The 24,645-nt window shown below is 40.2% G+C and overlaps 1 protein-coding gene across 2 annotated transcripts in view; it reads right to left on the bottom strand.

Moving 5' to 3' along the window:
• The window catches only part of myo3b (myosin IIIB), a 55,189-nt gene extending 33,888 nt beyond the window's left edge, over nucleotides 1-21,301 (bottom strand). Inside the window, exons 1-20 of one of the 2 annotated variants that reach the window (XM_034561438.1) lie at nucleotides 21,152-21,301; nucleotides 20,526-20,630; nucleotides 20,231-20,330; nucleotides 19,587-19,663; nucleotides 18,825-18,970; nucleotides 13,265-13,330; nucleotides 10,607-10,762; nucleotides 7,826-7,910; nucleotides 7,617-7,733; nucleotides 6,411-6,515; nucleotides 6,217-6,300; nucleotides 5,917-6,119; nucleotides 5,742-5,840; nucleotides 5,529-5,643; nucleotides 5,310-5,436; nucleotides 4,602-4,812; nucleotides 3,686-3,833; nucleotides 2,388-2,541; nucleotides 2,155-2,243; nucleotides 1,872-2,001 (exon numbers count right to left, since the gene is read on the bottom strand). In XM_034561438.1, the coding sequence (XP_034417329.1) occupies nucleotides 1,872-2,001; nucleotides 2,155-2,243; nucleotides 2,388-2,541; nucleotides 3,686-3,833; nucleotides 4,602-4,812; nucleotides 5,310-5,436; nucleotides 5,529-5,643; nucleotides 5,742-5,840; nucleotides 5,917-6,119; nucleotides 6,217-6,300; nucleotides 6,411-6,515; nucleotides 7,617-7,733; nucleotides 7,826-7,910; nucleotides 10,607-10,762; nucleotides 13,265-13,330; nucleotides 18,825-18,970; nucleotides 19,587-19,663; nucleotides 20,231-20,330; nucleotides 20,526-20,630; nucleotides 21,152-21,205 (2,371 nt within the window). In that variant the 5' untranslated portion in view covers nucleotides 21,206-21,301. The remainder of the gene's footprint in view (nucleotides 1-1,871; nucleotides 2,002-2,154; nucleotides 2,244-2,387; nucleotides 2,542-3,685; nucleotides 3,834-4,601; nucleotides 4,813-5,309; nucleotides 5,437-5,528; nucleotides 5,644-5,741; nucleotides 5,841-5,916; nucleotides 6,120-6,216; nucleotides 6,301-6,410; nucleotides 6,516-7,616; nucleotides 7,734-7,825; nucleotides 7,911-10,606; nucleotides 10,763-13,264; nucleotides 13,331-18,824; nucleotides 18,971-19,586; nucleotides 19,664-20,230; nucleotides 20,331-20,525; nucleotides 20,631-21,151) is intronic. The other variant, XM_034561439.1, reaches the window with a different exon arrangement.
• Nucleotides 21,302-24,645: the final 3,344 nt, after the last annotated feature.

Below are 24,645 nucleotides of genomic sequence, written 5' to 3' on the forward strand. Positions count from 1 at the left end.
TCTCAAGGACCCACATTCTGCAGGGCTCAAGTGGCCTTGCTATTCACTGCCTGGAAGATTTTTACTTTCCGGCGGCCCGCTTAGTTCCCTACTGTTCTCCAAACATGAACTGCATCGATACTCATCACCTTCTCAATCTGCTGTGTGGAATGAATGAGTGGTCTACTGCAATATTGCATAAATGTGGAATGTTTAAACTTGTTTAACATAGAGACAAAGGATGTGGTTTAGAGGAATTGTTCCTGAATCACTGCAATGTTTGACAGCAGAAACATGGACATTCTCTGCATGTCAGTGTGTCATTTGACATCACAGATCCATCATTTGACTTTCATCACTGTCAGGCTGCAGATCTACGAGGGTGTCCCCTAGTGGTGACACTGTGAGGAGGTGACCTAGAGTGGGAAACCACCCTGGTGTAAAACAGATTTCCATCAGATCCCCCAGATAATGGTAATTTCACAGATTAACAGTGAATCTATAATGTTAAGTAAAATGCAAATTAAATCCCCCCACAAATTTTACCCTGAAGAATAGATTTATAATTTTCTCATGCTATACTGTATCTCACTTTAAACAGCGCTCCATCTTCTCCAGAATGATAAGCCGGAGTAGAGCGTTTCATAGCTTTTATCTAATGAGATGATCTGCAGTTTCACAAACTGCAATAAGAAAATTGGACCTCCAACTCCAAAGAAATAACTGCGAGCATATTGCAGTCACGCTGCCTTTACGTGAACGTGCAAAAAGAATATAATTACTGTGAGCTACGTTGGAGCTTTTTGGGATACAAAGGCTCAAACTGCCCAAAACTGTTTGTTTCTGCGACAAATCATCACATGAAGTTGATTCACCGGTCGGAATGACAAGGCAGAGAAGGTGCAGGAGAACAAAGAGGAAATAAAGAAGCTTTTAGATCCAACTGACACTGTGTTAGCAGCAGTAAACATTATAGCACATCTAAGTATCCATTTCACTGCCTTTGTGCACTGAAATGAAGTGTGCACTAAATTTGTTTTTATAGGGTGTATTCCTCTGAAGCCGTTAATTGCAGAAGGGAAGTGGCTGAAGGCTCCCTTGTGCACAACCTGCAATTGAAGTTTACAGACACATCACAAAGATTTCTACTGGAGTCTCGGCTAAGGTGCCTTTTGTAAATTGAAGCTCCTTTTAATGCCACTGGGACTGAAAGCAGGCATTTACAGGTGCCTAAAAAGGAAGTGAATCACATAATGTGGCTTAGCTGAAATAAAGTAGGAAGTGGGAATCTGATAATTTAACACATCTATTAGCATTTCCGCTAAGTCAAGTGACCAGGAGGCCTCAGCCACGGCTAATGACGAGCACATTACTCTCCCTTCATTTTACCAACAGAAAAGAGGTGGGAAGAGTGGCTTTTGTATTCTCTAAATACTGTTTCTTCATCCCCTGGGTATTTGGAAACCTTATCATAAAAATATCCCACTGCACCCACAATCTGTAGATAGCATTCAGACGTGGGAAACCAAGAGGGACAGCTTAGTGAAAATAAAAACAGAGCGCCGTGCAAAGCGCTGAGCCTCTCAAGAGATAATGGAGACTGCAGATTTATTCGAGCACGGCACACGGAGGCTTGAATTGAAGGGGAACGAGGAGATGCCTGGGAGCCGCATCTTTAAGAAACCCACTTACCTGAACATTTATGGAAGCAGTAGACACCAGCACAATGCAAAGAGTAATACTGTCAGAACCCTGCATTGTTAACAATAGTTTGTCTCAAAGAAAAGTTTCCATTACCATTTCCATTGTGCTTAGTGGTAGAATAATGCCCGTTAGTGGCTGAGATGTTCTACATTGTTGTGTGTTTCACGGAGGCCTGTATTATAGCATACCTGTTTTAGTTAAGGGGCTTGTGAACAGCTGCTGCAGAAGTTTGTTCTCCGACGTTCTCAGAACTACAACGATGTCGGCAGGAAGAGTGTCTCTGTTCTTCTCCAAAAACCCATTCACGTTGTACATGACCTGTCGAGCAGGACATGAGACACGACCTTTAACTCTCTCTCCGATTTTTCATCGTTTTTTCATCATTTTCATTATAGGCCCTGGCAATATCGGTAATATAATTATTGTTATTGTTAATGATATTGTTCGCCAATGAACAATGTCATTTGATACCTTTCCTGCGTAATGCTGAATCCCAAAACAAAGCTCCACACGTTTCGGTATCCAGAAGTACTTGCAGTGCAAATTGTCCTCAAATTTATCTGTTGGCAACAAATGAGAAAGGAGAAAAAAGTTAAAAAGGTTACAAAATAGATGCTTTAAGCAGCACAGGTAGGAATGTTCATGTTCAAGGATTGTTGTTTGTTTGTTGTCTGCGCATGACGAAGGAGTAGCTCCAGTCTTACCCACTAGGGTCTGGTCAGTGGCCTGAGGGAAGCGGCTCTCCTCGTCCATTAGGGACAGCAGACCCATGGGCTTCTGCAGGAACATGTCCAGGATGGGCCTGTTGTCCTCGTACTCCACCAGGCTGGCATCCACCCCCTCGCTCTGGTATTCCATCTAATTAGAACCAGTGAATGTAGAACAATCTAGTTGATGATTTCTCTAAATGACCCAATTAAACAATCTGGGCTAAATATGATTTGTGCATTTGTGGGGGAGTTTCTAGTCAACAAAACCAAACAGCTGCAGCCGGCTGTGTGTGTGTCTATTGCTGAAGTTCACAGCATAATAGAGTCTTTTACTGAATGCATAAAACCGAGCAGCTCTGAACTAACAAATAGAGCCACTTACTTATTTATAATTTATTTCACTTTGCAAATAACCCAGAGTCATATCATATTATTGCATCTATTTAATTTCGGATCAAAAAGTTGCTTTAAATATATATTTTACTAATAAAGTGGAACCAATGGATCTAAACCGTCTTCATGTTTTAGTCATTAACTCAGAATAATCAGTTTCTGCGTACAGCGAGACTGAGGACACCAAATAAAAATCCCTTTTCCACAGAGCACCAGCCCTTCATCAGGGGAAGCTCGCACTTGTTTTTGGAAGAGGAACTTTTCCACGGACTCAAAGACCTTATTTTCAATGATCACTGCTGTAATTAATGTGTAAATGGTGATTGTCGCTTCCAGTTCTGGTCCTGGAGAGGGCTTGAAAAATAAATGAATGAGCTGGGAGCATTTGCCATTTCATGAGAAAAATCCTGCCTCAATAAATGACCTTATTTGTATTGGATCTTGTGTTTTCTTCGGTACATGTGTTGCTGTATGAATATAAATATATGGCAGTTAGTACTATTTTTTTGTTAAAACAGACTTAAAAAGGCATTATAGCAAAATGGCTCTTGATTAATGTCTATTCATTTCCATCAAGGAAAATAAAGACGTATAGCACTTCAGGGTAAACAACTTCATTAAATCAATTAAGAGTGTAATTTGGTGGTGCGTAACGGTATAAACACTCCTTTGCACATCACAGCCTGGCTAAAAGCAAAATGTTCACGTTGAGAGCATCTCTGGATGTGATGAACAGAAATAATATTAAAATGACTGGAAGTGTTTTAAAGGTAAGAATGTATATACAGTGTTATTGTTGTGAGGATGCATTAATTTCAAGTGCATTACATGACATTCATAAGCATGTTGGATATGCACAGACATACTATGTCAATAACGTCCCTGCATGTCAAACTTACCTGTTCGAGGGCAAATATGTGCTGGTTGAAGTAAAACTGAATCTGCTCGTTTGCGATGTTGATGCACAATTGCTCAAACGAATTCTTCTTGAAGTTTTCAAATCCAAAGATGTCCAGGATTCCCACATTCATGCCGCTCTCTGCGGCACTTCAAAGGAGGAAAATGGGACAAACAAACTTATTCTTCTATGTTACGGAACAAGCAAATCCCCAGCAGGCATATTGATTGATAAAACTTTAATGATAATCTGAGACTGGTCTGGATGGCGCAGGAGTCTGATGAGAAATCATAAACGTTGGCGCTCAAAAAATAAGAGCTTTTTAAATTTGTTTAATTTCAGTTTCTATTGATTTAACCTCCAGTCATCTTTAATATTGGCACAAACAATACTTATTTGTACAGCACAGAATGAAGACTAACAACCTGCATTTCATATTCAGTGCTTCAAGCTGCTCAGTCATTACCCGCTGTATGTAGAGGTCACCTTTAGCCTGGGCTCGAGGGTTGTTAATGGCAATAAGGAAACGGCAAAGATGACTGGAATGCTCTGGCATTTGTACATCTCTGAGAGACGACTCCTTGACAGGAGATGCTCATATTTATGAAGGAATTCTTTTGGATCAATGAAAAGCCTCTTTGCAGTCTCTCTGAAGTCTTTTTAATCATCTGAACATTATTTTCTCTGCACGCAACTCTGTATCAAAAATTTATTAAAACTGTTTTTGCTCTCCTTTTGCGTGTCCTGTGCCTGCCCATTGATATTCTCCTCTGCATGTTTGCATCTACCTCTACAGACTTCCATAAAGGTCATCAGAGCGTTGCAAAAACTCTGCGCGATCGCTCAAGATTATTGAAGAGGAGAGATTTACAAAAAAAAAACGTCCACACAGATCTTTATCGCCAGCAGACACGCACCAGATATTCATGTCAGGCTGCAGCAGGGTGTTGATGCGGTTGACTATCCAGCTGAAGAGGCGTCCGTACAAGGCCTTGGACATGGCGTCTCGGACGTCGGCGGCTTTGTCCACGGTGTTGGTGCGGATGATGGTCTCGCCCCTGGTGACCACACACTGAGAGGTCAGCGCCTCCTGGAGTTCCTCAGGGCCGATGCAGAGGAGAGAGGCAGCTGAGAGAAAATACAAGAGGTTGATAATCAAGAGCTCATCAGCCTTTTATCATTAGCATAAAAATAGGTCCCAGCTATCTCTTATTGTGGATGTCTGAGCTACTTCACGTTTTTTTTAAATGTAAATTGAAATGGATTCTGTGCTTTGACTATAACCACTTACTTACTGCTCAGAGAACTGACCACTGTTTTCTGGGTAACAAGATGTGATGGATTTATTGTAGTTGTTTATGTGTAATGCACATAAACATGTCCACAAAGGTTTATATGACATCCAATGCCATAGTGAAAACAATGTGTGTCAGACAATAACTATTAACACAAAACATAAATCATACAACAACATAAAAAACATCACATTTCTTAGAAGGGTTTCTTTCCTAAAACCTAACTGAAGTCTTATCTGTAGAGAAGGGTGGCATTTTACTTCTCTTTCTTTGGCTAAAGGAATTTAAAAAAGAATCGCTTCACACATTGGATAATATATTGTATCTCACCGTTCTCTAAGGACTCAGAATTAGGCACTTCACTCTTATCAGTCTGGTGTTGGGATGTGATGGAAGCAAATTCAATATTGCCGGTGTTCAAAATGGCTGAGAGAATTCTGTAAACAGAGTTTACCTCCTAAACAAAAAAAGAAAAGAACAAGACAAACATGATAACATTTCATTGATCTGCAACCAAGTACTATATATTTGATACAGTATTAAAAGTACCTCTTCAGTAAAGCCGATATTTCTGAAGCACTCCTGAATTGCGTCAAACTGCTCCGTGTACAGTTTGCTGGAGACAATGTCTTGCATCACTTTGCAGTGCTGGCTGTCAATATATCTGCAGATGCACAATCGACTATCAATATTGATGCTTCAACATGATGAGAAGGGAAAGATGGCAGGATTATTGTGAACATGTCAAACTGCTGTGCTAACCTGGGAGGTGTTCTGTTTGGCAGCCTGTAAGTCTTCAGCTTGTCTTGGTGGTAAAGCCCAGCATATATGTAATAGAATATGTGGAAGTTTTTCTCCCCCCTGAAAGGAAACAAACAGAGCAGTTAGAAGTGTGACAAAGAGATCTCAAGTCAGGCCCACCCTGAGCAGCCCATACATAGCCTGTTTGATGACCCTCGACTTCTCCAGCAGGTACTCGGATATCTTGGCCCCGATAACCGCTCCAGTGGGTGTGAACTTCATCTCCAGGTATTTGCCGAAGCGGCTCGAGTTGTCATTTATGGCTGTGCAGGCGTTTCCGAAGGCTTCTACGAGGGGGTTCACCTGCAAGATCTTCTCACGCAGCGTCCTATTGTTTGCCTAAGAGCAGCAACATGTGTTTTTGAATTATAATTCTCATACAACTATTATTTAGAGTAAACAAATACAAGAAAAGATGGCCACACTGCTACTCTACCTTTCCCAAGAAGGTAAGATGTTGGACAATCAAATGAGCGCTCTCTGTTTTCCCGGCACCGCTCTCACCACTGATTATAATACACTAAAACAAAAAGGAAACATTAATAAAGGAATATTTAAAATGTTTTAATATAATTGTAATCTGTATTTTATACATTTTACAATCCGAGTCTTCACTGATCAAATGAGTACCTGGTCTTTGCAGAACGTCACCATGCCTCGGTAGGCTGCATCTGCCGTAGCAAAGATGTGTGGAGGGTTGTCGGCCCGCTTCACACCATGGTACAGTTTAGAAAACTAAGAAAAAGCACATAAATACACAACATTTTTTTCATTTAAAAAAAATATTTCTACAAAAAATAAGTTTATTAAAAGATCCCAGAATGTTTTATTGTTATAATTATTCAAATACAATGTTCACCTGTTTTTAATATTTGCATTAAACAGCCATAGTCTACAGCCATGCTCACAACTCCGTGGCTGTAGCTGAATGCTAATGTCAGCATGCTAGCATGCTCACAATGACAATGACAAAGATACTGGATGTACAAAGATGCCACATTTCACCAGTGGTTTGAAATGCTATGCACTTCCTGTCTCCTACCGCTTTGGTCATGATGTGTTCACCTCACCCCTCCAACCCTCTAGTGAACACTGTCGATAACAGCAGAGTGGGCTATCATTTAGTAACGTTAGACCTATTTAGCATTGCAAAAATGTGTTAGGAAACGTGAGATGCCAGATCTCTGCATATAATGCTGAGTTCACACCAAAAGCGTTATGAACATTCGCAACGCTTTTGGTGTGAACACAGCATAAGACAGAGAAAGGTTGCTAAACAAAGTCTGAAACATGCAGCTTTTGTGTCAAAATGTTTGGAAGATATGTAGCCTGTGAAATGTGTCTGATGTTTACTTTGGTGACTAGCAGGTGAAAGAATCGGTCATAATCTGTGCTAACGTTCATTTCTTGCATTGGAGGTAATAGACTCAGGACCTGCCACTGTTCTCCTGAAGGGGGTCACTAAGGTCAACGAAATTCATCCTCTGGAGACCATGAAGGTTTGTACAAAATGTTATGATAATCTATCCAATAGATACTTCAGTCTGGACCAAAGTGATGGTGTGACATTGCTGTTTGTAGACACATGCTGCTAGCATATTTTTGTGTAACATCAGATCAGTACTGTTATTTATTCATCTTTATCAGGTATTATAATAAACACTGATTAATTTACAGTTAAAAAAAAAAAACCTTAAACATAATAATAATAATAATAATAATAATAATAGATCAACTAGGGCAGGACCAGTGGCATGACTCATGAGAAATCCTTCATTGCTTTCATTTAGACTCAGAAACCACTGGGAACATTTGTGTAACTGGTCCATAACCAACCTGGGGAGAGTAGATGCTAAGATTCTGGAAAGGGTTGAGAGCAATGAGGATGTCACCAACATAAGTGTACACCTGCAGCTCTTCATATCTCTTCTGGAGACGGCTGATTATTGTCTCCTGTATGAAATAAAACGAAAACACACATAGCATCAAGAACATTATGCCTTGGACCGATCAATGCAAAATGAGATAAACATATTTCATCTTACCTCATCTAAGAACTCCAAGTTTACCAGATCATCATCGGGACAGCTCTCTATTATGAGGGTTTTACGAGTATTGATCCGCTCGTGCCTGTATGAAGCCAAGGACACGATAATGCCTCAGAAAGCTGTAACGTGACCACCAAAGGAGAAACAGTAGGTTGACTGGCTGGATGTAAGACTCAGTCACTTCCACGGTTTGTTTGAAGCCCTTAAAGCTCTCCCGGGGGACACATCTCCCATTATCACAAGCTGTGATTGCACTTCATCTGTGTTTTGACCTATCACTCTCCAATGAGCCCCAGTGGGCAGAGGTCAGCACAGAGCCAGCTGCCTCCAAGGGGCTGTGGAAAACCTCAGGGGACACCAGAGAGTGTGTGAAAGAGAGCAAAAGAGAGCTGTGTCTGTGAGTGCCGAGTGCTTTGTGTGTCTATATGCGTGTGTACATATGCATTATATACTCCAGTGTGTAGTGGATCAGACATTTCTATGAAACTTAAAATATATGGTTGGTGATATTCTTGTCTTGAAATCCGAAGAAAACCTTTAAACCAACACTAATTTGATTCTAATAACATGCACTGTCAGTGTAGACAATGTATGATGTATGTTATTCCTTCATAGACCATTGTTGTCAAAACCACACCAATGAGCCTCCCAACTGCACTTAGTGTCATTACTTTAAATATTGCTTTAAGTTAATTCCAAACACAAGCTGTCAAAACTGAACTGGATTGGGTTGCAACAGCTGCAACAGTATGTTTGTGTTTAAAAATACTAATATTATCTTGTTAACTTAATCTCATTACACCAATATAGGCTTTAGTTATTTGTGCAATCGGTGCTAGAAAACATTTGTATCGGCAATAAAATCTCTCAATGAGTTTATGTAAACAGGAAGCCACTGAAGCATCACAAACTGACACATACGTGACAAATGTAACCATTTCAGGGGGTTGTGTGATACATTAACATTAATTAACAATCTTTATTGTAAGTCTTACTTTTTTTTTTAATACAAACATGTATAGATGCAGAATTTTGTTTCAAAGTTACGAGTATTAATGCAGTTTAGAATTAAATATCTACTCATGCTAACCAAACTAAAGCTCTTTAATGTTTTAGTCTAACATCATTAGCACAACATTTTGTAATTTGAGAAATAATTTTTTATTTGCATTTGTGTTTTTAATAAACTGCCTTTTCTGTTAAGTGTCACATATGCAAGCATATGCACATATGACTCAATAACCATAGCTATGCAACAGTTACACCTCGCAGTTACTGGGGTGTGAATATTTAAGGGGACTAATCTCTACGTAGGAAGTAGTTTGTGTGTTGATACATGTTTTTATTTGGCGACATTCCTCAATTGGAAATAGTCCACAAAAATGCCCTGTTTACTAATTTTGTTGTAATGTTTGTTAAGAAAATGAAGTTACTTTGTTGAAATAAATCCACAACCAATAACTACATACAGTATTTGACAAAAGGGATCGTCTTCAGTAACACCAGCCTTGCCCTCGAATAAAAGCTTAAGAAATTGAAAACACTTTCTCCTTTTCAATCCTCAAAACAATAAAATATATTTTTTAAACTAGAAGTATCCATATTCTATTATAATAAATAATCAATCAAACCATGGATAAAAACATTCTGGCTTCAGGTTAGGAATAGTTTCCACTCCTCTGCCTTTGTATTCTGAATAACTTCAACAGCACAGAAATAAAGTCTCATGCTCAATATGTGGTCCCTCTCAAGTGAAGACTCGTCATCGTGTCCCTTTGGAGAAGGGACTTGAGACCTCTAGCCTCTACCTCTCCTGCTTTGAAGTAAATCACACTATTCCACCTACGGCAGCGACTTTTAAGTTCTCTATGTCTTTATTCTTATCTGGAGTCATTGTGAGCTGATCTGTGGCATGAGAGACTCAACTAGGCGAGCCCAGTTCTCGCCCTACAAGCCCCTAATCCCATTATCCACTTTCACTGTGGACAGGAATTCGGGATCAGGCTCAGGCACCGACTCTGCACACTCTCGGGAGTAAACAGAGCTGGCACAACATCAAGACTCTCAGTCAAGGGTAGGTTCAGCAAACTCCTTTATAATGAAGATTAAGCAGAGCCAAAGTCAGTTTTTCTCCAGTAAATAACAGGAGACTTCTGCTCTGTCATTTGCTGCCATGACGGTGTCTGGGTGAACTATTCATCATCACACATTTTTGGATAAAAGCTCATGAAATCATGCCCCATCTCTTCATATCTATATGTCTATATATCTATTTATCGAGGAACTCGATAAAGAAAGTATCTCTTATTGTGTCATTCAAAAACCAAGCAAAAAGAAGGCAGTAGAGTTGAAATGTCACTTATTCTCTGAAGTAAATTAATCTTGAAATGTATATTTACTCCATGATTGGTTTAATCCCACGGAAGTGTTTTGTGCTAAGGACTTCCCATCAGACGGTCGCAACATCGACTGGCCTAAATGGCGTTTATTAATCTAAGGTTAGTCAGCACAATCACTCCCTCTGAATTAGTCACACTCCCCTAACTTCTCTTTAATCACACACTGTAATGTCCATTACTGGGGCTCATCCTCAATTCTGGGTGTAAGAAGATGAGACCCTGCCCCCTACTGGACAGAAAGTATATCTCCACTTAGTCGGTGCACATCTGCTGCAACAAAATCTCTTATTGACAGCACACAAATGAAGCCACCAGCTTTGTCACAGCAGTGTATTATTTCTTCTGAAATATTTTTTTAATGTAAAATTAAGGGACTTACTTGGTCCTGGTTATGCAGCCAAGTTCTTGCTGCTCCTGGATGAGAGCAGCTAACTGCTGCCGTAGTGCCATGTCCTTGCCGTGGGCCTGCTTGATGAAGGGATGCTCCAGGAGGTGGGTCACAGATGGACGTGCTTCAAAATCTTTTATCAGACACCTTACAATCACAACAATAGAGGCGGCTTTGAGCACGTTCAGACAGACATCGACAACAATCAGAGGGAATTAAACTGCTGAGGATAAACTGTGCGATCACCTGCACATTGTAGAAAAGCTGGTTTGTTGAGATCAGTTCAGACAGACCCTCACACCCAGCAGAGAGCTCCTTGTGTTTTTATGTCTGGGGTCACTAATCTGTCCGAGTACCACATAGTCACTATCACCATGGCCCCTGAGTCCAAACAAGCCTTGCTGTGGCACAGCAGTGAGTCCTATCTGTGATGTGCAGTGTTTGCCAATGGGGGATGTTACTTTGTGATACTGGCCCACGGCCAGTTAGCTGCCGAGTCAAATGGTTGCAAACTATTGACTGATAAGCACCGCACACCCAGGGGAACATTGGCTTACCTTTTTGACAATTTAATATATATATACACATTAAAATACCCCACCTGTACTCAACGATGCATCATCAACAATTCACATTTGTACTGTTCAATTACTTGTTCAGCTAAAGACTCTGTGTGTGTGTGTGTGTGTGTGTGTGTGTGTGTGTGTGTGTGTGTGTGTGTGTGTGTGTGTGTGTGTGTGCGTGTGTGTGAGCACTACAGCACCAACTATTGCAGGCAGTGACGAGATAGGAGAAAAACACCAATCTAATTCCTGCTACCTAATCTAGACTGGAATTCTGTTTCTTTTATCAGTTTGTTCAGCTCTGGAAGTTAATGCCATGAATTCATTAGCGTCAGGACATTAAGCAGAGGTGGCTGCTATTAGCAGCGCTGTGCTGCCGGGATGCTGAACGGCAGAACACTTTGTCACAGAAGTCAGCTCTCTGGCTGCACAAGCCAGAGACAGATGCTGGTGATGGATTTATTATGGTCGAACCCCCCCCCCCACCACCTCAGTTTCTCTCTCTCACACACACACACACACACACACACACACACACACACACACACACACACAACGCACACAACACACACAACACACACAGGGGTGGGGAGGGGGTGGGGGGGAGGCTTCACAAACAGCCTGCAAAGGTTGATAACATTGTCCAGCCCCCCCACATTGAGCTCTGATGGGCTTTGTGCGGGGAGATTATTTCTGATATGATATCACACAATCCATTACCACAGATTACAGAGTTGCAATCCAAAAATGAAAACCATTGCAATTATATTCTTGTTAAAATCCATTATTAAACTACAAATAACTAATATCACTACAATGTGTGTTGACAGGTTCATGCCTGCATTGTGTCCTGGCCAGTCAATACACAAGTAACACATAAAAAAAAAAAACAGGCCTTCAAGGCAGATGGTTTGTTTTTTTCAATTACTTTTTTTCTTTTTTACAGTTGATGCATTTCAATGCAAACCTCCAACATAAATGTTAGCTAGAAACCATGCCCACACACATTTTATTTTATTTTCTCATTATAGGTCACACGCCTCTGCTCTGTGCGCTGGATATTAAGGTTGTATATTTTGAGCAACCATTTACCAGCCATCCCTGACATTATTAGCTTTGCACTGAGGAGGAAATGATAAGTTATCTGGGCCTCAGCTAGAACCGATAACTCAGGTGAATTAGTTTGTTCCTCTGTGGCAGATTTACACAAATGAAAGTCCACGAACAGAAGAACAAGAGGGTTGATATAAATAATAATAATCTGGCTATAAAATATCAATTTCAATTCCCTCCATGTTTACATGCACCTTCCTACCTGCTGACAATGTTTTAAAGCTAATGTTCAGTTGTTCCTGATTTAAAAATACGTTTTTCTGGACAAATGCTACATAAACATTTCTTTTTTTAATTGGCTTATGCTATTTTTAGTAGTAGCAGCTCAGTGAAATGAATGTGTATCATCTTAAGTATTATATAAAGCATCAACAGTAGTTGTTCAACATTACTTTCAGTCACAGATTTGAATGTCTTGCCAACCGATTTAACAATAAATGGATATTCTAAATTATTTACAGGCTGCTTTCATGTACATTTGATGTTAACCTGTCTTATTTCATATTGAATATACCTTTATATGAGGTGCATGGTTATTACTGACAATTATTCCTTTCCCACTGACATATACAGTTCAAAATGTCAATTTCTTTCGTTTAAGAATATAAAATATCCTTTTAGTCAATTTACATTCACAGGTGGATGCACAACAATCAACTTAAATGAACTGCTTGAACATTCAGTTTGTAGAAAGATTGTAAACTATGCTGTAAATACAAATGCAGAACTCTCCGCCTACCCGAGCCCTAAACCATCTCTGCACATCCATATCCGTATTTATTAACCAAACCAAACAAAGTCTGAATTAACTGAATTTAAAGGAATCTTATCTAAATATAACAATATTTATGTGTAATGAATAAATAAATATCTACCGATATATCATTATTCTTAAAGAAATCTGAAACAGCCTCATTATTTTTGTTAATAACTGAGGACAAAAGTCAACAGGTTAAAGTAAGAGGACACTTACTGGCCGATGAAATGGCAAAAACTTCTGCACCACTGCTCTGGATTTCGTAATGTAGGGGAAGGGTTTCTGAAACAAATCACACATACACAAAAAAGTCAACTTAATATTTGAAAAACTGAACATTTAAATGTCATCATGATCATCTCTGAAAATGAAAGACTTTGAGTTAGTCTCCTGAGTTAGCTGACAAATGATCGCTGGCAGGCAGAGTGTGACCGTCAGACAGAGTTTTTGGTCCGAGGACAAGCTGGTCGGGGTCCAGGTCTGTGGCAGCCACAGAAAAAGTGACAAATGATAACAGCTCCTCCACTGTCTGGCAGCAAGCATCTGCCTTTGGGAGTCAAAAGTTATGGGAGCTAGTTATACCTCTGTCAGCAGCATTTACGGAGGCCATCTATAATGAGGCTAACACTTTTCAAGTGTGCAAGATGACAGGAGGCAGGTCTGTATGCGGAGCCAAGGCTGGACCGGCCTGAGTACAGTCATCTTCACAGGGAGCTGCGAGTCAGACAGCTGGAGGCTGAGCCTTTTGTCACTGTCAGGCAAACAGTGACAGACCTGGTCGAGACATTTATTAACCGGACTAATTAGTTCACACGTGTTGTTTCACAGAGCTGACAGACAGGTAGGAAGTGAAATCGCAGGCGTGAAAAGGAAAAGAAGAAGAAGAAAAAAAATGCATGAATTTTGTTTATCACACGCAAACCGGAGGTAGATGCAGCTACACGTTAAATGACAACATACTTAACATCTTTTTTTCTCCTTTTTTTTTTTGGAAGAGAGGTGAGGATGTTGGGGTACAAAATCTGTCATTTTCCACAGCACTAAGTTAGTCGAGTCTTTGATAAGGAAATCAGGCAATCCTTTCCAAAGTGCAGATCAAAGCCAGTAACTGACTGCTTCAATGCAACCTCTAATATGAGCCTGAAGACACGTTCTCGCCTTGATGTTGTACCATCCTGCTTATACATTAGAAAGTCAATATAGCAGTAGACTGCTGATAACACTGTCAAGTGTGCTCATTGTGCTTAGCAAATTCAGGCATTTATTTCTTTCTGTATTTGTGAGAGTGCTGGCTCATATTGTAAACACAAATGGCTTATTCAAATCTAGGTCCAGGCAGAGCTTGTCCTGTCAGACGCTACTCAGAGTGGATTGAGGCAAAATCACAGAGGTGTCAACCGCAGTTGACGGCTGTAACTAAGCCACGAAGGAAGACAAAAATCAGGCCAATGTAATATTTGAATATTTCATATGCAGAATGTATAATTCCCCCATTTCCCATATGAACTGTGACGCTTTATTCAATATTGTCAGTGCTCACTTACATCTGCCCATGCAGCTCACATGAAACAAACCCAGTAAAGGTTTTGAAACAGTATTAAGATTCAAAAAAAAGAAAAAGAAATCTCTTTATTTTCCAGATCTCCAAAGTCCACGATGCCAGACAACATGAAGGTGATTTGAATTACCAAAACAAGGCAGCAATGTTGAGCAATATATTCTAAATCTATCTTAAAGTGACCTTGCATAACCTTCTTGGTTATGCAAAACAGCACTCAAGTTTCATAATAACTGGTAAAATATGCATGTATTTCTTTGGTTGTTGGCCTGTTTTCAGCAAAAAGAAAGAATTAGTGTGAAAGCAGAAACCCAAAGGCATTTTTTCAGACTGAACAGAGAATGAATACTGAAAATAAAGACTTATTCAGCGAATGGACCACCTGCTTAAAATTTCATCTCATCCATCACTGCAGTCGGAGCACCAGCACCTCTTTGCGCATATATGCATGATCACGCAGAGCTACTGCTACATTTATCATGTCTTCGGTGGCCACATCGCCACATGCTGCAGTCCTGGACACCACGCAGAGCCGTAAAATAATATCAGCAAAAACAGAGATGTCAGAGCCTTTAGTCATGATTGGAAAACCATCCAACCAGTCAATGATCTCTCTTAGGGGTCAAGACTGCATCAGGGTCTGATAATGGGAACACTGTGACATTAAGGTATGGTTATGTCCACTTGGAAACATAGAATGGAAATGTAGAATATTAAAGCTCTTAAACAGTGTCTTTTTTCACAATCACATCAAGCAATATGAGAGAAACCCACAGTTTCCACATCAGCATTACTTCTGGCGTTGTGTGACACTCAAAAGACGACGAGTTTTCAATCGTAATCATCGAGAATTGTTTCATTGTTGTTGATGGAATTTTTGTGCCAAAGGCTCTCAGAAAGGATCCAAAAAATACATGCAAAGCAAATGCACATTAATCTGCAATTATTAACCTCGCTAGTGGCATGGCTCTAGGGTTGGCATTGTCAGTTGGTCGATCCACAACCGTAATAGTCTCTGGTCCTGAATATCTCAACGAATGGCCCTCCAAAATGTCTTCACTTTATTTGAATCAGATATTTGTGTGGAACTGTCAAAATGAGCATATGGATTGGAACGGGCCTGAGAGGTCACAGTGAGCTTGACCACCAAATTATAATAATTAGTTCATCTTTAAGTTCATGTAGATGTTTGGGCCAAATTTGAAGAAATTCTCTCCTGGCCTTCCTGAGATGTTGCATTCATGAGAATGGACGGAGGGAAAACCCGAAAACATTATACAATCTTATAACAATTATTCTAATTTGTTCAATACTTTGGTTTATGACTAAAATAACTGCTACTGATTACAGCATCAGCCTCAGCTGTAGTTTGAGTTTAGTGCTGATTAGCACTCCAACACTAAAATGCAGTTATCAAATATCTACTTAGTTCAGTAATGCATGAATTTAACATATCATTCCACACACAGGCAAGACGTGTCTTTAGTTCACCCCAGACCTGATTTGTGTCAGAAACCCAAGAAGCCGTACTGGTCTTCCTCACGTGCGTCTGTCCAGCTGCACAGATTGGAACTCAGGCTTTTTCCATGAGAGCTGTCTCTTACCAGCACACTGGTGTGGTTTCTCTCCTTCAGTCTCATCGTTTGATTACCCTTTGTTGCCTCCGACAGACCATCATTTACTACCGTCGTCTATCTCGTTCGTTCCGGTCTCCACTCAGACAGCTACATGTACTATTAAATATGTGGCTAATATCTACAGGGATCTGGCCGAATAAACACAACCTTGGACGTCGTTGCCAATTGACCTTTACAACACATGTTACACCCACCTTGGTTTGGACTTAACATGGACACTCGAGGCATGCACCGCAAAGAGACAACCTGCTTAAGCAATTAACCATCCTGTACATTAAATATCACAGACCACCTTTGTCTCGAGTATCTGTCCGTAATTAATTTTGCAGTTGATGATTTTACAACTTTACCCTCTGCTATGCTCCGTTACCTTCGTCCATGGTCACCATGGACATCACATGTCTGTCATATGCACTGTAACACACTCAATTACTTTTAATCATAACAAAAGGACAAGTTCACAAAAGCCTTGGATTCAACTTCAATTAAAACAACTGAAACCACAACAAATGTGTAATAATGATCTACCTGAGATGTAAACATATGCACGGATGAGCCGTATGTCACAGCTCATCAAATATCAGATCATTCTGGAGCACAAACAGACGACGCACCAAGGTGACCCTAATTCATGGCGCTCATCAGTGTCCCATCTGACAGATATCATAGCTCCTCGTGTCATTTATAGCCTGCTGGGATATGTGCATTTCCACCTGTGCAGGTTTCCTTGTGACATAATGGCTATCTGCTGCTGGCCCCTGGAGTCAAAGTGGTGATTACACTGAGTGTTTATTTGGTCCTCATCTGGACATATTTAGCTTGACAAGAACACCTGTCTAGTGAAAGCTGTCACTGTTTTTGTTTATCAGACAAGGAAAGAAAAGAAGGATTAACAAACAGCATCATGGAGAAGTAGTACTTGAATGTATAAAAGATGTATAACGTGAATCACACTAGGGGGAATTTGTCTTGTTGGAATATCCTCTTAATTTGATATCTTATATATTTCTTTGACTCTTGTTTACTATCTAGACGTGTTTCAGAGAGGAGGAAAGATAAGGTGGATGATACATGCAAGATTAACTACATGACAGTGAACCCTTTAATGTCTGGAAACACATTACTGTGTGCAACCATAAAAAATGATGAAAATGCTTATTGCATGTTTAGGTGCTTGTATGGTTTCATAAAACATGTACTATCCAAGGACAATACTTTAGAAAAGGCTCCATTGATAAGAGTTTATGACGTATTAAATAGAGAAAAAAAAGCTTTGCAATGATCAAAACCTGTGAAGATGAATCTCTCTGATTTCCTCATGAATCACTCTCGCCGCCGCTAAAAGCCTAAAGGTGAAACACATTTCCCTATTTAGAAAGTAATTCATATAGGAGTCATAATTTACACCACGTTTCCTTGTGATTTTGTCTGCCGAGCAGCAATGATGGGAAAATATATTTGAGATAAATGACATGTTAACAGAATCATTTCATGGTTCAACACATTCGCTGTGATTTATACCCCAACCACCAAGCCTTTAAAAGGTCCCAATTCATACCAAAGGGGAAAAATATATATTTTGATTGGAACAGAGACGGAGGAACGTCAGTTCAAGATATACGTCCAATTCTATTAACATCCTAGTTATCCCCAGAGCCAAAGATTCTACGAGATCTGCAGTATTGAAATAGGATTGGACATTGACATTGGAAATGCATATGCCGCCTCTGATTATGGCTGCTATTTGATAAGGAAACGTATTTACTATTTGACAGAAACCACTTATCCCGTTCCAAGTAGCTCTTTTCCTTAACATACAACCCCTAAACCCCTAAGCTACATCTCCTCTACCGAAAACGTTGAAGCGTTATAAGGTGAATATCTGAGAAACGCCTAACTCTGAATTAGCAGCATTCATTTTTTTTTACGAGCCGCCCTTACTCTTGTAATTATCTTAGATTCTGGTTAAAATTGGTGCTGATGAAATGCTGCATTAGCTCCATAATTCCTGCCACACACACACCATCCATGTTCCTCTTCTGGCTTGGCAGGGAGGAGATAACATTGTGACGGGGAGGAGGTGACAGCCTCATCTCAATGTGAATGGAGCTAATCACCAATGCAAATTGCAATCAGAAGGGCATATCTCTACCTAACTGAGAGATAATTGCGCGATTGTGCTGATAACAAAAGGTCAACCGCGTGTAGCCACTAAGCTCTCAAATGATCATCAGACACACACTGTCTCCAGCAGTGAATATTTTTACAGATTGAATCACTGCATTAATTTTAAGGCCAAACACTACTACATTTTGTTGATGATGAAGATTTTAAACGCTGATTATTCAGCAGATGCTTCCTTTTAGATAAGACAATGGCAACAAGAAACATGGCTCAAACCAAAAATACGCAGCTTAACTCTTCCTTTTCAATTGTCAAGAGAGTCACGTATTCTTTTCATCACCTCTACTGTCAAATTCAGTTTGCCATTGTCCTCCTGTCATAATAGAAAGGCGTCTTTGAGTGTCCTTGTGTGTGCAGCCTCCTGTTGTGTGGTAGGAGCGCCCTCTAGTGGACTCACCGTGGGATCTTGAAGAGGGCTTTGACTGGATGCATCTCAGCCAGCGGGGGGTCACCATCTGCCAGCTCGATGGCTGTGATGCCGAGCGACCACACATCACAGCGGGCATCGTAGGAGTAGTCGTACTGCTGTTCACAGGCTATGACCTGGCAATACAACACGACTGTGACCATCTGAACAACTCATTCAAACTGTTAATAAGTCATAAAATGCTGTTTCCCCTCAAATTCTTGAAATAAAGCACTATCAATATCACCTTAGAGATATTGAGTAATAATTTAAAGAAAATAATGTTCAAACGGATCATAAAGCTGAATATAACTTCCTTATTATGACACTATCTTACTGCCTAAAACCTGGCAGAGTTACAAATGTCTATATTTATGGACTATTTAAAGAATAAAAAAGGTAGGTCAGTTCAGTTGCCAGTGGTATGAGCGTCTCTTTTCCACAGTCAATAATTATAACTGACACTACATTTTACAGCTGAGTTTATTCTAATTGCCCCTGAGGTCCCTCCCTAGCAGCCCAATCACTGCACCTCATTTCTGCTAAAGAGTAAGCCGAGGGGCCAGAGACTCCCAGCTATTAACCTTGAGGCAACCTCAAGCGCTGCACCCATGGAGGGGAATACACAATGACACAGAAATAACCTAGCCTTTCTACCTCTCTCTTAGTGGCACGTAGAAGAGATTTTGCACATTTAAAATGTTCAATTAGGAATTAAAACATGTGTGTGTTAACTGAAGCGTAGACTCTGACCTCAGGAGCCATCCAAAACGGAGTCCCGACTGATGTGTTCCTCCGCAATCGTGCACTGGTCAGTTGAGCCGAAACACCTACAAAAAATACAAAAATGAAAATAATACCACTTCTTATAACAATCAAGATTTGTGTGAATTTGCTAAGCATAAAATACAATTAATGACTAAATGTTTGACTGAATCAATAAATCCTGGCATATCATTTAGTGTGGCAGCCTGCCAAGCAGTAATAATAATGGGCTATAATCATTTCAAATTATGTAGAACAGATTTTTATCAGCATGAGTCCACTTCATCTCCATGACACAGAGGACATAAACATGCCTAGGGGTGACTCAAAGTCATTTACCATAACAGCTTTCTTTTAATATGCAAAGGATCAAATAATGCAATTTAAATGAGCAATAATAGCCTCGGGTTAGGGCTACGGTCCATGAAATAAAAAGACGTTACGGTGAGCAAGGGACTAAAGCACAAACGTTGCAGGCGTGTGCTGCTGACCATTCTCATGGATCAGTCAAACACCAAACATGCTTCATTTATCTGACAATGCACTTAAAGCTGAGAGACATTTTTCAGACATTTTTCTCTTTCCAGCAGACCCTGAATTGTCTAAATTGCCTCCTTTCAAAAGACCATTACCAAAGTCAACCAGTTTGACTCCTCCCTCAGTCGTCAGGAGAATGTTGTTGCCTTTGACGTCACGATGGATAATTCGGTTGTTGTGCAAATGCTGAAGACCCTTTTAAGTCAGATGACAGAAAACACAAGATGCTCAGCATGAATCACTACCCCATTATTTCCGTCATTAGTAGAAATTTGAATGTGACGTATCTAAAAGGTTATGCAGAACAGAGTATGTAAACGAAGTCCCGCAGCTGTTCAGGGTGAGACACATTCATTACCGACTGGCACACTTTGCAGCGGGCCGTCTTACCAAGAGCGCGCTGCATAAGATGTATGCGATAACAGGCTCCTGCAGACTCTGGCCTCGCATCAGCAGGCCTTTGATGAGCTCTGTGACAGAGCCGCCGTTGCACAGCTGGGAGGGAGACAGAGAAACTCTGGTTACTCGTCCATCACTCAACACTCTAGATTAGGATTCATGGAGAGAGAGAACGAAAGAGCCCACACACACACACAAGTCAGAGGAAGCAATGCGGAATCACATGGCAGCATGATAGCATCAACATTCATGGAGGTGGGTTGCTGTGACAAACGGTGGCCCATTTGATAAATAGTTTAATAGTTTTGGGATCAGTCACAAAAATGCAGTAAAGCTTACAAATATACCCTGTGGACTTGTAAACAAATACAGGAATGTCTACATTGGGTGGAGAAGCAGTTTCTTCCTCAAAAATGTCAAGCTGATTTTTTTAAATATTTCGATCATTTACATCCTCATACATTGTCTAGCAGTCTCCTTTCCTGCCATTTACCACATAGAGGTCTTGCTTTTGATATCAAAATAGAAAGAAATTGGCTTTTTTTTGTAATTCATTTTCAAATATTGTTAAATAGATGGCCCGGGGTTGTGATCCTAAATGGTTAAGAAAAGCTCACCTCAAGGACCAGCCAAAGTTGTCCACCTGATAAGTTGTCTGACTTGTAGAACATGCCAAAAAACTTCACCACATTAGGGTGGTTGGACAGGGACCTCAAGATGTTGTATTCTGCCTCAATTTCTTCGTCCACATCCTTTAAACAGCAAAAGAAAACGGGTAGAGTTGGGACATATCATTTTCAGTGATGTAGCAAGTATGAAGCAAATAACATGTTGAAATGTGATGAAAATAGCATTTACGCCGACATGTTTCCGGTTGCGTAACAGTAACAAACTAGAATTGGACTATAATTAAACTACAACAGGCGGGGTTATAAAGTCAGTAACAAAGGAAGGAACGGGTGTTAAACTATTTCTGGCAGTTCTTTTCTATCAAAGTAAATCTCAGAGGAAGAGAAGAGCACGAGTCAGAATTTCTCCTGCTGGATGTCTGAGTGATAGTGTCAGCAGTCTAATAAGGGAGAGGGATGAGAGAGGAGGCAGCTTCATCTTCATGGCCATCAGGGAGCCCCATGGTGGATAGCACTGCCGGGATGGGGATTGTTCCATTGACACAATCACGGGCACACCTAAGACCAAGTCTCACTACACAATACGGAGCCGATGCAGCGGCTACAGCGGCTTATCACACAGACAAATTAACGGATATACAGAGAGGATACAGACAATGCAGCAGCTTTCTGGCGAGGGTGTGTTAAACTTAACATGACAGGACATAAATGACAAGGGGAGACATTGAAATATATCAGTGGAGCAAGTACAAGTACAACTGCATCAAGAGGAGGAAAAAGTACTGGCAACTTACTCTGTTTGAATGGCTCGCATGCTGAGACAAGTCACATAGTTATAAAGAAAGACACAATGGTTTTAGTCTTTGCTTTTGTTTTTTCTTCTGTCACAATATTATGAGTTCTTGCAGTCATACAAAACGGTCACAATGATGGTTTTGGGGTACTCAAACTAGCACAGTCAGATTCATGTGTGAATTATCTAGTTTATACAGTCTTTATGACTATAAATATGTAGTCTAAAAAATGCTGGATCATAAAGACAACATAATGTTAGGCAATATACAAGATCAATTCTCAATTGTATAAGTTACAGGTAAGTAAATGAGAACACTCGCAGACGTTACAGAGTTATTAGTTTTGATTTTCAGGTTTACTTTGCACTAACCAAAAAAACTGTCTTTCTCAAAGTATTGTGTCCTTGTTGCCTTAAAACTGAGAGATAACCAGTGGCAGATGTTGCTAACTTTACACATAGAGTCATGTCCCATGCAGCCATAAACTAGTTATGCAGCTACATGACGCAGACACAACATAGTATGACAATAATGCAGTTTAAATTAAAATAAGTGGTTCCCAAATATAACCAATTGTTCACAAGACAATTAACAAGATCGTAAAGCAGGAAACAAGACTAAGAGTCTCCTGCCATGCAAGCATCTCTGGAGAGCTTGAGATGATGAGCATGGATGGCTGCAATAATTTCCATGAGAAAAGAAAAGAAAATGTGTTGATATGATTTGGTCTGGACCGAAGTAGTGGACATACTGATCTCAACAAAGATGCGATTATAAATTAGTATTAGTATTCATTTTTTTCAGACATTCCTCGAATGTTTGGTTGGTCTTAAAAAATAAGGGAAGAAAATCCATTTTAATAGTTTTGGTAACCCATATTCCTTGATGATGGTCTAATTAATACAAAGGGATACAAGTCAAAAAGGTTGGAAACCACTGCATTCAATTATTGAATAAATGAGTTTCTGGATACTCTGGTGGATTTTACAAGTACTACTTTAGATTAATACAATATTTAATCTATAGAGTCCCCTTTAGGGTTCATTGAAACAGCTTTTGATGTCTGCAAGGTGACAGTTATTATGTTGTCAAAGTGGAATGGAAAATAGACAACATCCAGTAGCCACAGTGTTTTTTAATTCTGCAAAGGGTTCCACAGTAATAGGGACTTACATTGATCGGGTCCAGGACTTTCACTGCTGCCTGACTCCCATCCTTCTTGCTGGTCACTCTGTAGACTTTCCCATAGGTTCCTTTACCAATGGTCTCCACTATATCCCAGTTACCTGATGGATCACCCAGGTTCGCCATGCCAATCATGCTGGACTTATACGGATACAGTCCATACAGTGACCTCCTAGAGGATAAACACAACCCCAAAGGGGGAAAAAAAAATGTTTCAAAATATTGAATATTTAACATAGAAATCCAAAATGAAAAAAATAATTATTTGTTGAAATTATTCTGTAGGTACCGTGGAAACTTACAGTAATAGAAAATAAGATAAATGTAAATACAATTCTTCCTAATACTTTGTCCTACAATGTACACCTTTGTGAATAACAGTTGAGCCTCAACAGACCAGACACTTTAAAACTGTTTCAGCAAGACAGAAAAACACTTACAAGTAACATCACAGAGAAACAGGTCATTCAAAAGACTCCTTTTTTTAACAACTGGGTAGAGCTGTGTATGTATAGCACAAAACAGTACATTTATTCCCAAGGGCCTACTCCTTCACCTCAGTGAAACGACTATTCACCAAGGGAGCCACTTTACAGGTTTAAAGCAGGAGAAATCCAAGTAAAAGAAAGCAGACATATGTAGGTGGAGAGGACTGTACTCTACTTACATGGCAAGTGTTATTTTCTTCTGACTCATCGGGAGCTGAGAAATGACGACTAAAGAGTCTCTTGTGATCATGATATAACAGCATCAACAGCAACAGCAATTGCTTCGTCAAGAGGACAGACAACAAGTGTCATCTCCCAGAGACACTGAATTAGCCCTCTCCACCGGACCTCGTCACTGCCCATTAACAAGTGCAATCTCCTCAAGATCAATTGGATTGGACAGAGATTACCTTGACAAGTGTCATCCTGAATGTGCGGCGAACAGGCAAGCACACTGTGTTGTGAAATGATCATTATGTAAAGTGTTTGATAAAGTGATTTACATTATATAATGATCAACAGCGATGTAAATCACCCTTTAAGTCTACACGTGACGTTTCTGTGACCAATGCAACGCGTAAAGACAAAACATTAAGTGTCAAAACAGCGTAACCTGAATAACATGATGAATTAGGAACTGATGCATCCATGTTGGTGTACATGCATCCTACTTCTTCAAAATGACACGTGTTCCAGATTAGCATGATGGAGAGCAACGCTTGTGGACAATCTCACAACTGCGTCACTTGTCATAAACGTGTTATGCATCACAGTGTGACCCTGAGGGAGGGAAGTCGAGATCAGCAGATTGATGTGAAGAAAAAAAAAACGTGAATGATGTTTAACCCTCAGGAGCTGTGGCAATGCGGGGGGACTGATTTATGGATTGTTGTGGATGCAGGTTGAGCAACGGCATCCAGGTAGATATGAGATGGGTATGCCGTCTCCTCTGTGGGGACGTTCTAATACGCAGCGCTGATATCCTTCACTGTGTCCTTCGGGGAGATACATGTGA

The sequence above is a fragment of the Cyclopterus lumpus genome, chromosome 21 (genome assembly GCF_009769545.1).
Source record: "Cyclopterus lumpus isolate fCycLum1 chromosome 21, fCycLum1.pri, whole genome shotgun sequence".
NCBI lineage: Eukaryota > Metazoa > Chordata > Actinopteri > Perciformes > Cyclopteridae > Cyclopterus > Cyclopterus lumpus.